This window comes from Neophocaena asiaeorientalis, unplaced genomic scaffold (genome assembly GCF_003031525.2).
Source record: "Neophocaena asiaeorientalis asiaeorientalis breed wild unplaced genomic scaffold, Neophocaena_asiaeorientalis_V1.1 scaffold226, whole genome shotgun sequence".
Lineage (NCBI taxonomy): Eukaryota > Metazoa > Chordata > Mammalia > Artiodactyla > Phocoenidae > Neophocaena > Neophocaena asiaeorientalis.
In genome coordinates this window covers 11215372-11230882 of record NW_020173037.1, presented here as the reverse complement: position 1 = coordinate 11230882, position 15511 = coordinate 11215372, and the positions used below count along the sequence as shown (strand labels likewise).

General features: G+C 38.3%; 1 protein-coding gene across 2 annotated transcripts in view; it reads left to right on the top strand.

Annotated features, from left to right (window-relative positions):
- PDE7A (phosphodiesterase 7A) overlaps window positions 1–15511 on the top strand; it is a 115652-nt gene that overhangs the window by 61903 nt on the left and 38238 nt on the right. For both annotated transcript variants that reach the window (XM_024742574.1, XM_024742575.1), the window contains exons 3-4: window positions 5783–5843; window positions 8987–9070. In XM_024742574.1, the coding sequence (XP_024598342.1) occupies window positions 5783–5843; window positions 8987–9070 (145 nt within the window). The remainder of the gene's footprint in view (window positions 1–5782; window positions 5844–8986; window positions 9071–15511) is intronic.

Genomic DNA, 15511 nt, shown 5'->3' with positions numbered 1-15511 from the left:
AACTGCTTTCAGAACTTTGGGCTTCATCTTTTGTAGCGTGTTACCGTTTTTGTAATGTTACCCAAAAATGTACTTAGTGCTGTTGTGTTTAAGCCCTGTGACCTGTTTACTAATCTCCAAAACCCAGCGTATAAGACCTGCCTCACAGAGGTCTTATGTGCGTAAGTGAGGTTTTGTTTGAAAGCGCCTGGAGCATTTTCTGGCACAGAGTAGGAGCTCAGCAAGGAGTTAATATATCATTACTTCACCATCTAAGGGAAATACACACGCCTTTGCACAATAGATTATTTTACTGGAAAACCCAAACAAGATAAAAACCATAGCACTTAAGATATCTTTGCTCAGTTTTAAAACATGTCTGTCTTGGGAATTCCCTGGCGGTCCAGTGGTTAGGACTCGGCGCTTCCACCGACGTGGGTGCGGGTTTAATTCCTGGTTGGGGAACTGAGATCTCATAAGCTGTGCCAAAACAAACAAAAAAAACATGCCTGTCTTTAAAAGTTATGTATTAACCAATATCAGGAACAACTTTTACGCCTTTTGTCATTTACCTTGTCAGTCAGATCTTTTAAGGAAGAGCCGCGATTCACCCCGATGCAAGCTTGAGTGTCTTACCAGGGCGCTCAGAACTCCTGTCTGTGTGGTGGTGGATCCTTTGGAACCTTAGAGTTTAACTTGTTTGTGGTGCGGCTGTCAGTTTCTGATTAGCTGGGCCTCACCCGTGGTTTGACTTACACTAGTTTGCTTTACGAGCTGTTCCCAGGATGGCTAAATTAGAAAAGTCACGAGTAGAAGCTTCTCAGTTGTTTCCATTCACTGGTGAGGTGAGGTGGGAATGTGGACGATAGCCCCGAGTGTTTTATGACTGACAGTGTGACACGGGAATTTGATTAAATTTGTTTTACTGTCTTTATTAAAAACAATTTTACTAGTATATGGCTTTAAAAATGGTAGTCTTTTACAAAGATACATGTTAAGTCTGTGCTGCAGTCTTGGTGTATAAAGCACATATAATTATTTTTTAAAGTAACATTCTAACACGGAAATCAAATTTTTTATGTTATAATTTATAGTATATTTATCCAAAAAGAGTTACTTTAGATTATTTTACCTAGACTGTTTACAGTTTAATAATATTCATTTAAATCTTGGTCTGTGAGGCAATAAATGAGTAAATTATCACTCAGAATGTATTCATTGATGGGTCCACCTTTTTTTTAAGTCCATTCTTAAAAAAATTTTTCTGTTATCTCATTTGGATTTGTTTCATGAGAGTGTGTCTTGCAGGTTAGCATAGCATTTAAGCTAAGTATTTGTGGACCAGGCTTACTTAAATTAGTAATGAATAAAATAACTTGAATATTTTGCACGTCCCAAAGTAATTTGTTAAAATATATTAAAGTTAAATTCTACCCTTTTTGCCAAGTTTTTGTAACGGTTAACTAATACTAAGTTAGTGCCTCTATAACTAAGTCTAAAGTGATTACCTTAAAATAAATTTAGTGTCACAGTTATAATCTAGATTATGTTCATTGCCCAGCTTCTTACTTATACTATTTTAACAGCTGATGTTAGTCTTTCTCAATCCTTAAAGTGATAAATGAGACTTTACCTTTCTAATTAGTGGCTCTTTTAGTAAATACCCTTCCCCTCATGAAAAAAAAAAAAAAAAGGCAACCCTTCTCCTGAAGAGAACTGTTAGAGATAACAGGTTAAAATGTGTTTTAACAAGCTATTTACCCAATTTGATTGGATAATAGTGGGTTGATAGGTCCTGACCATGACAAACTATTACATAATTATATCTGTGGTTTCATGAATATGATTTGGCCAATAGAAATATTTATCTCCACATATGTGCTCTCCAGACTATTAGGTTTTCCTCTAATATGGTGGTATTAAGGGGAGTCTTGAAATCTAATAAGATAAATATCTTGGGGTAGCGATGGGAACAGCAGGTGTGAGTCGTGCCTTTTAATACCAAGTGATTACAGTGGCTGCTTGCTCCAGAATAAGTAGTTTACCATGAAACACTGCAGGAGGCTCAGGGTCTTCTGTTGGTGCAAGACACTAACTTTATTAAGCATGTTGCTGCCAGGAGTGAGTTCTGTATGATTTAGTCCCTTGGGTTTTGAGATCATCCATTTCTTTGTAGATTTCTTTGTAGTACATTCTTACTGTAGCTTTAAATTTTAGTTCAGTGTATTTTGTGAATATATAATAACTACACGTGCTACAAAATTCAAAAGATATTCATTGAAAAGTCCTCTTCCTACCCTTGTGTCTGTCCTTCAGCTTCCCTGGAGGCGGCCAGTGTTGAAAATCAGAATTTTATTTTTGCTTGTGACTTGTGTTCCTTTTATATTTCCTGAACTGGTGGGGTTTTTTGTTTGTTTAAGGATACATTAAGTCATAGCAGTTTAATTGATGTTTTTCTCTTAAATGATAAGCACCGAGGAGATAATAACAATGATTTGGGGAGCTATTTTGCATACTAAATCCAAATGAGGGCTTTAAATACAGTAACTTTTCTTTATAATAACAGTAAAAAAAATGATTATTTTTCCTTGAGATTTCTAGGTATATGTTGAAGAGTTGTAAATTCCATGCCAGGGGTTTGTGAGGAAAGAATATCGTTAATATGGAAAGATACCATCTCATTTCCTTAATATGTATTTTGTTAATGAAGTCAGGCGTTTTTTTCTTGTGTTTATTAGTTTATTATTTCTCTTTCTGTGGGTAGTGTATTTATGTCCCACCTGTTTTTCTACACTATTATTCATTTTGTAATTGATTTGTAAGACACTTTTTTCTCCCTTCATTTTTAGGTGTAGCAGGGAAAAATTAGCCCTTTGTCATATCTGTTGAACTCATATTTCTTTGTTTGGAGTTTGTCTTTTGCCTATGTTTATGGTACATTTTGCCATACATAATTTAACTTTTATGTGGCCAAATTGATTTGTTTTTCATGACTTCTGGATTTTATAGAACAGTTAGGCCTTTCCTAGTTAAGATTTCTTTTTGAGTCGTTATTTAAATTAAAAAAACTTTATTGAAGTATAGTTGATTTACAATGTTGTGTTAGTTTCAGGTGTACAGCAAAGTGATTCAGTTATACATATATATATTCTTTTTCAGATCCTTTTCCATTATAGGTTATTATAAGATATTGAATATAGTTCCCTGTGCTATACAGTAGGTCCTTGTTGTTATTTGAGATTTTTTTAAATACAGTTATGTTTTCTTCTAATATTTTCATGCTGTTGTTTTACGTTAAAATTTCTGTTCCATGTGTAACTTATTTTGGAGTAGGAAGGTAATAATACAGCCTTATGTTTTTCCAGATAGCAACCACTTAATCTAACATTTTAAATCAAATAATTAACTTGATTTTTTTTTTTGGCTGTGTCACACAGCTTGTGAGATCTTAGTTCCCTGATCAGGGATTGAACCCCAGCCCTTGGCAGTGAAAGTGCTGAGTCCTAACCACTGGACCGCCAGGGAATTTCCTCTCCCCAGATTTTAGATCCTTTATTTAGCATATACAAAATTTCTGTGTATTCTTGGATTTGATTCTAGATTCTCTGTAGTGTCACACTACTTTATAATAGCTCATGACGCTAGTTCTATTTATTACTGTTTTTTAAGAATTTGCTTGCCTGTTTATTCAGCTAATATTATTGATTACATTAGAATGTGCTGGGCACTATTCTAAATGTTGGGATTTATTCTATATCTGGGGATACAGCATTGAACAAAGTCTCTGCCTCCACAGAGGTTAGATTCTGGTATGAGGTTTGGTTAGTTTTATCTTCTAGATGTTTAGTTTGTCTTTATATGAATTCTGTTGTTCGTTAATTTATTCATCAACTTAATTTGTAAATGATTATTCACTAATTTATTTACAATAAGTGCATTCAATCATTTATTTACCAAATATTTATTTAGCATCTACTAAATAATAGTAGTTTTTAGGGCCAAGAACACAGTGGTGAATAAGTCAGACATGGTTCTTGCTCTTGTGGAGCTTTTGTTTTAGAACAAGCTAACAAGAGTAGGTCAGCTAGGTGTGCTGTACAGAGCATGAACGTAGGGACTCTGGGGAGGGTGACTGCTTGCTGACTTCAGGTTTGGTAGTCTGGGACTGCCTCTTTGAAGAGATGACATTTCGTCTGGAACCTGAGAGGTAAGAAGGAAACGATGATGCAGTGATCCTGGACAGAACAGCAGGTATCAAGGCTGTGTGTGTGGCGTGGTTGAGGAAGGGCAAGGCGGCCAGGGTGGCTGGCTCTTAGTGGTAGAAAGAGGGCGGTAGGACAAGAGGACTGAGGGGTAGGCAGATCATGGAGAGTTAGGTGTTTGGAGTTTATTCCAAGTCTAGTGGGGGCCATTGGAGCACTTCTGAGCAGTAGCTGGAATGTTCACTCTTGCTTCTGCGTGAATGGACTGGGAGCCAAGAGATGCAGCAGGAAAACCAGTGAGCAGGGCAGAACATTGCAGGAGTCCAGGTGAGAGATGCTATTGCCTGAGACAGAATGAAGAAGTGGAGATCGAGGAAGGGAGATGGGTGTGAAGGTGGAGTTGGCAGAACTTGCTGAGGGTGTTTCAGGTCTTACAGAGGTGTTTTTTGGTTTCTTGCTTTCGGGTTTTTTTTGGTAATTATATTTAAAATATTTGCAATACTCGTTATTTTTTATAATGGCTTTATTGAAGTATAGTTCATGTACCATACAATTCACCCATTTAAAGTGGGTGGGTTTTTTTTAAATTCAGTGCCTTTTGGTATATTCAGAGTTGTGCAGTCATTACCACATTTAATTTGAGAACACTTTCATCATTGCAGGTAGAAACCCTGTGCCCGTTAGCATTCCCTCTCCAGTTCCCACCAACTCTCCCAACTCTAGGCAACCACCAGTCTACCTCCTGATTCTGTGGATTTGCCTGTTTGGGATATTTCATATAATTGGAAACATATGCTTTGTGGTCCTTCCTGACTGGCTCCTTTCACTCAGTATACTGTTCTCAGGATTCAACCATGTTGTAACATGTATCAGTACTTCAGTCCTTTTTATGTCTGAATAACAACACTAGATACTGAATACTGAATAATATTGTATGGCTATACATTAGTTGGTAGACATTTGGATTGTTTCCAGTTGGGGGCCATTATGAGTAATATTGCAAGATACTTTTTATACCTGTTTATTTTTAAGCTCAAAATATATTTTAAAATCTGTTCTCTTTCAGTGCACCCCATTTTTTGTTTTACTCAGATTTCTCTGAGTACACTAATTACATTTTTTAAATTCTCTTATTTCTTGTAGCTTCTGGGCCATTTGGTTTTTCATTTTGTTCCATTTATTTCTAGCTAAAGAGTTTCTTCAAACGTCTGATGATTCTTGTTTGCTTATTCATTCATGTTTAAGTGAAGGGAATAGTGAAGTAGTTGAACTGTGTCTCTCCATCAATTCCGACTACCTCTGCAGCAGCTCTCTCTTCAAGTGGGCTTGTATGATGTACTCTGACATTAAATTTCCACCTACTGTGTTCCTCACTCTGTATCCACTTCTCCAACAATGCTTAATCATATTGTATTATAATTATTTGTCTTCCTCACAACTAGAGATTTCAAGAGCAAATGCTGTATTTAATTTCATTCTGTATATCCCAACTTCTCTTGCACAGTGCGTCACAAAAAATAATAAATACATGTTTGTTGAATTGAATTTTATATCACATTTTAAATTATCATGCATTAAAATGTGTGGTTTTTTTTTTCTAGAGACGTGGAGCTATCTCCTATGACAGCTCTGATCAGACTGCGTTGTACATTCGTATGCTAGGTAAGAATTATTTATTTTGCACCAATATCAGTTAATTTTGTTATCTGCTGTTAATTCAAGATCGAGATATCTTTCATTGGGTAGCTTTTCATCACTGTTTGCAGCAGAAATGACCTATTACTTTGAAGTTGAGTCTAGAAGCCAAAATTAATATGATGTGAATAAAGAGGGGCATCTTAGAGTTTGGGTAATTGAGAAATCTCTGGCTTAATAACTGGGACTCTGTGATTAGTATACAATTTTAAGTTGCATCCTGATTATTCTTCATAAAAAGAGTCTTAGATTTGTACAGTTGCTGAATACTAAAAGGTAACATGAACAAAGACGAGACCATGAATTACCTGATCGCATAGTCCTGTCACTGGATGTGTTTGTTCTCAGTTGGCTGGTGAGAAGGCCGTTTGTCTTCTCCTAGTCTCAGTTCTTAAATCTTTAATGTATTACTCAAGTGCAGAGGGTAAAATGAATTTGATGTGTGTATATATACATGTATAATTGATATATATATATACACACACATACATATATGTGTGTAGTTTCTCTCTTTCCCTCTCTTTGCCAGATTTTTCTCTTCATCCACGCACTCCTTGATCCCTTGTACTTTAATTCATACTATTAAAAACATACTATAAAGATTCCAGTAGGCACCTTTACTCATCTTTTCTTACTGTCTTTTCTTCATGACTGCTCTCCTTATACTCAGAATTCCTCACTCAATTTCTATGATATTTAGTCATTCTTCACCTGCTTCTGGGGTGGTGATTTGGTTTGGGGTTTTTTGTTTGTTTGTTTGTGCCTCTTTCATTAACTCTTTTTCATAGTCTTAGGCCTGTGTGTTCTCCAGTGTCCTGTTTTTGCTCTTCCCTTTTTCTCTCTTTAATTTACCTTGTGTATCTTACCTGCCTAGTCCCATTCTACTCTAGCACATATTTCCCCCCAGGAATGTTGAGCCTTTTCTTCTTTACTGTCTCCATCTCTCTCTGTAGACATGTCAGGATTCTACTCTCCTTAAAACAGAGTTTTAGACTCCTGTCTTCTTCACTCTGTGGAGCATCTCCACATGGTTATGGGTACCTCACATTTAACATATATGTTAAAAGATTTGTGTTCCCCAGGTCTGTGATTTTGCATTCTTTCACCGTCTCAGAAAATGGAACTCCATTCTTCTGGTTGTCAGGTCAGGAACCTTGGCGTCATTCTTGACTCTTATTTCCTCTGCGTTTACTTCATCACCACATCCTCTTGGCTGATACCTTCAAAGTGTATCCAGGATTTCACCACGATGCTGTTACCATCCCTAACTGAACCACAGTTACTCGGTTTTTTATCGGTAGCTGTCGTCACATAGTTGTACGTTAGATCTCCAGAACTTCCCTTGCGTAACTGAAACTTTGTACCCCCTTGACCAGCATCTCCCCATATCCCCTTCCCCACAGGCCATAGCTGTTGCCTCGTTGAATGCACTCACTCCTTAAGTGTCTCCCTGCGTCTGCCTGTGCGTCTCTACTTGATTCTAGTCTGTGCAGCCAGAGTGAACCTTTTCAGACCTAAGTCCATCTCACCCCTCTGTTCTGAATCTTCCGATAGTTTTCTGTCTTGGAGTAACAGCCAAAGCTATTATAGTGGCCCGTTGAAGGTCCAGTGTGATGTGGCCCTACTGTTTCTCTGACCACACCTCCTACCGGTTCCCCTCATTCACCTCACTCCAGCCACGCGGGCCTTTTTGCTTGGCCTTGAACGTGACAAGCATGCTCCCATCTCAGGGTATTCATACTTGCTCTCCCTACGTCTGGACCCGTCTTCATCCAGGTAGCCGTGTGGCTCACTGCTTCGCTGCCTCCAGGCCTCTGCTCAGATGCCTCCCGTTTGCTGAGGTCTCTGACCACAGCCATGAATCACTCCTCCCCAACTCCTCCTCCCTGTTCTTCTTTCCTTGCTTTAGTTTTCTGCATGGTGCTTTTTACCATCTTCCACAGAATGAAATTATTTATTTGTTTTATTATTTGTGTCACTCCATGAAAGGGTGAGCTTCTTGAAGACAGGGACTTTATATATTCTGCTCACTGCTGTGTTAACCTGACATGTAGTGAGTGCTCAGTAAACATCCAATAGAGAGTGAAGTTATCGCCACATGAGAGAAGGGATTAATCGTTGTGGGATGGACTCATGGTGGATGACGGGCACCTTGAAACAAAGAATAAGCAGGAGAGCCTTCCAGGCAAGCGGAATTGCGAGGGCACAGGAATAGGGACTGGAGACTTAAAGGTTATAAACTCGGAGGCTGTGGAAGTGTAGTGGGAAAGGTGCTGCCTTTGGAGCCCGCAGAGCTAGGTTTAAACCCTGGCACACCTTTACACTAGCTTTGTGGCATATGCATGCTCTTAAACATCTAAAAATCTCAGTTTCTGCATCTGAAAATGGTGGTTAAGATTCCTATCTCTCAGATTTGGTTAGAGAATTAAATGAAATAATGTCTGCAAGGCAGAAAAAGAGTACCTGGCAGAAGATTGCAGTGGTTATGTGGCTGTATGGAGAAGTAGATCCAAAAGCCATGTGAATATAGGAAGAAACAATACTGAGCTTATAAACAACAAAGTTTAAGACCCAACTAAAGACCTTGACTATACCCACTGTCAATGAGAAAAAAGAAGATTGACCAAATTAAACATTTCAGCAAAATCTTTAACATTTTAATTTTCTGTACATGTAAACAATTATAAGCTGCTTGAGAATAGGTAATATACTTTCTATTTCTTTATATCCCTTATAGTATAGTGTTAGGCACAGAACAGACACTTAATAAATATTTGCTTCTCATTGTGGCTTTTTAAAGTTTTGTCTTGAGGACTTTTTTTAACTCCATGTGAGTAATAAGATATGAGGTTGGATTATCATATACTCTAAAATAGAGATTATAATTATTAGAAGGGTAGGTTAAAAAAAAAAACCTCATCTAGCCTTATAACTCAGTGCCAAACATTTGTAAACTCTTTCAAATAAATCAGCTCTTAACTACTTATTTCATTTATATCATTAGTAGCCTGAGTTATGGGTTTGATCCCACATAGACCTTTATCGCATGTGGGAGCTTCTTCCTGAACGGCAGCCTTCTAAACTTACGTTTTATTCCTGATTCTGTCCAGGAGATGTACGTGTAAGGAGTCGAGCAGGATTTGAATCAGAAAGGAGAGGTTCTCATCCATATATTGATTTTCGTATTTTTCACGGTAAGTGTTAGCAGATACAGTATTTCTCTCAGACTTCCAGTAAAAGATCTTCATAAAATTATGTAATTTTCATTTCAGATCTTCATAAAATTATGTAATTTTCCAAGGGAAAGCGAATACAAGGAAAAACATTATGTTTAAAATGTTTTTAAAACACTGGGTCATGATAAATGACGCTTTATTTCTAAATAATACTTGTAAGTGTTTAGAGGCAAGTAGAATTGGAAAGTATCAAAATATGAAAGCTGGTATGGTTTTTCTTCTTTCTTATTTAAATGTGAAATTACTTTGGTACATTTTTTTCTTTTTAAAAACTATATGTTCAAAAAGTTGTTTTATTCTAAATGTTTTGTCTTCACGACTCTAGATAAAATGTTTTTGTGCGGGTGACATTATATAAAGGTATCTCATAGTTAACAAGGTATATATCCCTTGGATTTATTTAAAAACACCCATACCCCTGAAAGATGTTTGGTAGAATGCATATTTTGAAAACAAACATTGTTTGGTTCCGGCGCATAATGGGAGAAAAAGGGAAAAAACAGGACTTCTAAAACCCTTAAATATTAACCATATTAAATCTGTTTTTGGAGGAGTTCCTCTTTTGGTAATGTTGGATAAATTATTTGGATTAACAATACAATTGAAAAAATTAGAAAAACTCGACACAGTAGAAAAGACGTGTATTTGAGTGTGTCAGAGTGCTGTCGAGGCAAGGGCGAGGCAGGCATTTCAGGCTACTGTTCCCCTTAGTGGCATCTGCTCATGCTGGGAAAAGTGGGTGAGAAGCTGAGCAGAGCTTTTGTTGGACACTTGAGGCCAGAAAAACAAAAACAGGTGTTTGTAGTTCACCAAGGTTGGGGAATTGTCCTGGTAAACTCTCTATGCTTCAGCCAGAGACCCAAAGTGCTTTATATTAGAAAAAAATCCCAGCTTTAAACTCTCTCAAATAATGATTAGATTAAGGTGGTCTGTGATTTTAGTGCCTCTGAGCCACCTGCTTAGAAGTAAGTGTTAATCTTCTTCGGAGGAAGGAGACTCTTTTGGATTTGGTTTGCCAATATTGAGAATTTCTGCATTTATAGGCATGAGAGAGAATGGTCTGTAGTTTTCTTTTTTTTTTATAATGTCTGATTAGAGTGAGTTAGGAAGTGTTACCTGTGCTTCTGGCCTCTGAAAGAGATTTTAGAGGATTGGTATAATTTCTTCCTTAAAGAATTCACCAGTGAACCCCTCTAGGCCTGATGTTTTCTGTTTTGGAAGGTTGCTGATTGTTGATTCAATTTCTTGAATAGAGATGGGCCTTTTCAGGTTGGCACCTTCTTCTTGTGTGAGTTCTGGCAGACATTTACTGTGGGATTAACCTGGTCAAGCTCCTGGAGGTAAATCTCACAAAATTCTGCTCCCCCCTCCCACCCCATGACTGGATTTCCCTGGAGCTTTTAACTCTCAGAGAAGCCTCCAGAAGTTCATCGATTATAGTTCAGGTTTCTCTGCCCCTGGCACTGGTTCCCAAGGAGGTTTCCATTTGTGAGTCTCTGTGCCAGTAAGTTGTCTCCCTTTGCCTGTCTCTCCAGTCTTGGGGCAGTGAGTTGCCCTGTGCCCTCACCTCTTCAGTGGATCCTAGAACAGTTGTTGATTTTGCAGTCTGTTCAGCTGTTTATGTGTTGTTAGGACAGAATGGCAGCTTCTGAGCTCCTTATATGCAGATTCAGAAACCAGAAGTCCTATTATGTTATTTCTAAATGAAATGATAAATAAGTATTTTGAATTTTTGTTTTAATTTCTATTACGGAAAATATCCGTAGATACAACGCACATAAACTAAAGCTCTTTGGGGCAGTGAATAATTTTAAGAGTGTGGAAGAGTTCTGGGGTCAACATGTTGGAGAAAGCTACACAAGAGTTACCCCTAAAAGCATGAGGTCTGGAGATTTTACAGGCAAATTATTCAGTGTCTTTAAGAGACTGATAATTAGTTTCACAGCACTTTAAATTCTTTCGGATTACACAAAAAGAAGTCATTCAGAGCTATTTTTATAGAGCAGATATAACTTTCAAGAGGCAAATGTAATACTTGTAAGTGTAAATGTCTATAAAAAAATCTTTGGAAAAAATATTAGCAAAAAGAATACCAACAGCATAAAAGAATAATACTCCAGGATTAGTGGGTTTGTCTGGGGAAGGAAGCGAGAGTGATTCAATATGTCGTTTTTTTCTGTAACAACACATTAGACCTTAGTAACATGGGTTGCCTCCAGGAGGGAAACTGGGCGGCCTGAGGACGTGAGAGAGAAAGAAGCTGTTTGTTTTACACCCTTTTGAATTTTGATTCATGTGAACATATTACTCACTGTAAAGTTTAAATAAAATTATTTGTAAATATTGTAATATACAAAGATTGGCTCTGAGTAAGGATATCAGTAAAATGGTTAAGTCTCAATGTTGACCTAAAGAAAAGTACAGTGGTGCATTGGGAGTCTCTAGGTTACCCCTTGTCTTCTACTGCATTTTAGTGAAAGAGAGGATTTGAAAATCATAATTGTTATAAGATGCTGGAAGTCTTTTTTTTTTTTTTTTTTTTTTGCAGTATGCGGGCCTCTCACTGTTGTGGCCTCTCCCGTTGCGGAGCACAGGCTCTGGACGCGCAGGCTCAGTGGCCATGGCTCACGGGCCCAGCCGCTCCGCGGCATGTGGGATCTTCCCGGACCAGGGCACGAACCCGTGTCCCCTGCATTGGCAGGCGGACTCTCAACCACTGCGCCACCAGGGAAGCCCTGGAAGTCTTAAATAGGAGACATAATGGGGCATTTCTGTGGGGGAGGGAAGTTGGAAATGACCAAATTGTTGGAGGTACTCTCTCATGGAATTCAAATAGGATGTTTATCTTCTAAATCATTATGAAACCAGGAGCAAATGATGTAAAATCTTAAGGACAAAATGAGAAAAGGACGAGCAAAGGTATCAATGATGGCAGGAGAGGTAAACGGACAAAATATTCCTTCTAAGAGATAAAGATGCTCAGATTGGGTGCAAAATGAAACCTAGTGGCAAGAAATGGTTGAAAGCAGTGTGCAGCAGTCCCAGGCTTGAGGATGTTCCTCGGGCTTGGGGACCTGCCCTTGCATCTTACTGGGGAGCCTCTGTGGTCTGGTGTCTCAGCACAGCAGAGGCCACTCGGCTTCTAGGCATGCAGATTCTCTTCACGACCCCATCGTGACAGACATTCTGAGACTCTAGGCTGTAGCTGGAAATTGTCACTGTGGAACTGACCCTGTAGTTATTATAAAACAAGAGTATCTCTCTAAGCCAAAATGATAACGTAATTTGGAGGGGTTTTTTAAATAGAGAAAAATGAGTCATTCTTTCCTACTCATGTCGTAGGTTCTGTTTATCACACAGCTCAGAATTCTGAAGAGAAAAAATTTTCATCGAGCGTATTTTGTGAAATGTGATCTAATCAGGGGGTGAGCGCATGCCCGAGCTGTGGCTGAAGCCTCCCGAGTGCCGCCTTCAGCCCTGTCCCACGGACCTGGCCAGTGCTGCGGGGTGGGCGTAATCCCTCGAGGGCCTGAGCAGTCGGACTTCAGTAATGTGCCCTCTCCTTTGTATACAATTAAAAATATGATTTTATTTTTCACAGTGACATAAATATTTGCATGCTGAAGTTAAAATAGTTTCTAGAATGTTCTGAATACAAAATTCTGGATAGGTGTATTAAATTCATTGAAGCTAAAATTTTCTCTGTGTACAGCTCCTCACCCCACGCCTTCTGTGCATCTTTTTGGTTTTACCTTAAACTCACTGTTAACTTTCCCTGTTGTAAAATTGTCTCTCTCAGTTCTTTCATTGCTTACAGCCAGTCTGCATTCAGTCCCATGTATTTAGTAACCGAAAATAGCTGTCATTCTCCTCTCCTTTCTGTCCTCCTTATCTCCTATCCTGCTTGATTCAGACCTCTGTTACCACAGTCTGGGGTTATTCTGGTGGTCTCTTAACCGTTGTCCTTACTTTTAGGATTCTGTCTTGTAATCTGTCCTCCCAGGGCAGGGTCTTTTTAAAGAGAGAGAGAGAGTTTAAAATACAGGAGAAAATGCATATCAGCAGGTTAGAAACATATATTATACCATTAGTACATTATAACTACTGCTTGTCTGTAATTTTGTATTTCTTCCGTGTGTTCTATTTGTGAGGTGCTGCTGATGTGTGTTTAGGTGCTGGAATAGTTTTAACTTGTTTCTGGATTGCGATTGTCTCCACGTTGAACATAATTGTCTTTATTAAATTTGCCTAGAAATTAGACATCTATACTGCAATTTGAGCTTTTTTTGAAAGATTCTTTTATATATACGGTTTATTATAAACAGTGTTTGGGTTTACCATCCCAAGGTGCACTCTCCTCTAGCTGTTTATCCAGTTAGAGAACAATTACAGGCTCCAAAGTTAGCAGGTGAGACCTCAATAATAATTTTATTATGTAAATATTGCAGTTTTTTCTGCCTTGAGTTTTTGCAGTGTGGATTATCTTTTGTCATAAATCCTTGTTCTCGTTCTCGTGAGGCCTAGAAATGGATCTTCACAGTAGGGTTTGCCATGGGCATTATGATGCCGCAAATTCTGACTTTGAGTCTTTCTAAAAGGGTATAAAGAGGCAAAAGAAGAAAATTAGCTAACACATGAGTACATTAAATACAGAAACAGTGTTCAACTTCACTACTAAACAAATTCCTGTCAAATTTAGAAAGTTAAGCAAACGATCAGCTAAGGTGCTAGTGATCGAAGTTTGCGTTATTACAAACTTTTTAGAAGGCAGTTCGTCACGGTGCATCAAGAGTCATAAACATTTTTTTTCTCTTTGATTTCAGCACTAGACATGTATGCAAAGGGAATAATCTTACACAAATGTCAGTGTATGTGTGAGGCCATTCCCATTGGCCTTATTTATAATAGGAACATGTATTAGGTTGTGGTGTTATTCACTGAAGTATTTGAGGGTAAAAGACCAGAATGTTTATAACCTACCCTCAGATGTTCAGAAAAAGAATCAAGTACGCACCACACACACGTACACACACACACACACACACACACACACACACACACACACACACAGTACAAATGGTAAAGCAGGTGGATAAAATGTTAACAGTGGCAAATCTGAGTAAAGGGTAGTGATAAAGGGTATTCCCTGTACTATTTAGTTTTGCAGCTTTTTGCATTTTTTATCTGTATTTCAAAATGATCTCTAAACAAAAAGTTTTTAAAGTATGGTAATTAAATTATGCATTTATTAAAAATCATGGGTTTATAGTCGGAGTGCAGATTTGTTAACTGGTATTAGACCAGGTCTGTGGTTGTTTATAAAGAAATGGGAGAATTCAAACTTTGGGAAGACGTTTTGAAACTGACCTGTATTCATGGTTACAGAGGGTGGGGGGATTTGGAAGATCATGAATCCTCGTTGCCAGGAAGTGTTTGCAGAAGACCTGGTGTAAGTCTGCAGCCAGGGTTAGCCTGGCAATTTGTCACAGATTCTGCTTTAATCAAGAAATTCTACTCTAGTTTTTAAGTCGTCACACAGAAGCTTTCATTCTTAACTAGGTTTTGTTGTTCTTGTTCGGGAGTTTTTGTTCGTTTGTTTTTTGGTCTCTGCTGCTTTAAGTGGACTATTCATGCTAACTTCTTTGTGGATTTATCAGGTGTTATCATCTTGGTTCTATGGGGCAAGAAAACAAACTTTCCCAGATATCATCTCTCACTGAAGAGATTTTATGAAGCATCTTTTTTTTTTTGCGGTACGCGGGCCTCTCCCTGTTGCGGCCTCTCCCGTTGCGGAGCACAGGCTCCGGACGCGCAGGCTCAGCGGCCATGGCTCATGGGGCCCAGCCGCTCCGCGGCACGTGGGATCTTCCCAGACCAGGGCACGAACCCGTGTCCCCTGCATCGGCAGGCGGACTCCCAACCGCTGCGCCACCAGGGAAGCCCTATGAAGCATTCTTTTACCTTTGTTTGTGTTCTTATTACCTATGTTATGGTACAAAAGATAATATATATCATACATATTTACATAGTTTGAGTTTGAGAAAGGGATTTTTCACGTAAGGAAGTCATTGTTGACATTATTTTAGGATGATCAGAAACATTCCTTGGAACATTGTTTTTTCAAACTAATATTTTCTTCTCTGGGAAGTGTTCCATTTTGCAATTTAGATAGAACATGCATATCAGTGGGAATTATATGATGGGTTGTGTTTATTAAGAAATTTGGAAGCTCTTAGCTCATTAAAGATACTGCTGAAATGTTCAGATGCTCATGTTAAGTCAGAAATTTTTATTCAGCCCAAAAGGAGATGTGAAATTGCTTATTGAATAGAAAGCAGTTTCTGGTTATACTACCTAAAAGGTGTCATGACAGTCCATGAGTATTCACAGTATGCTAAT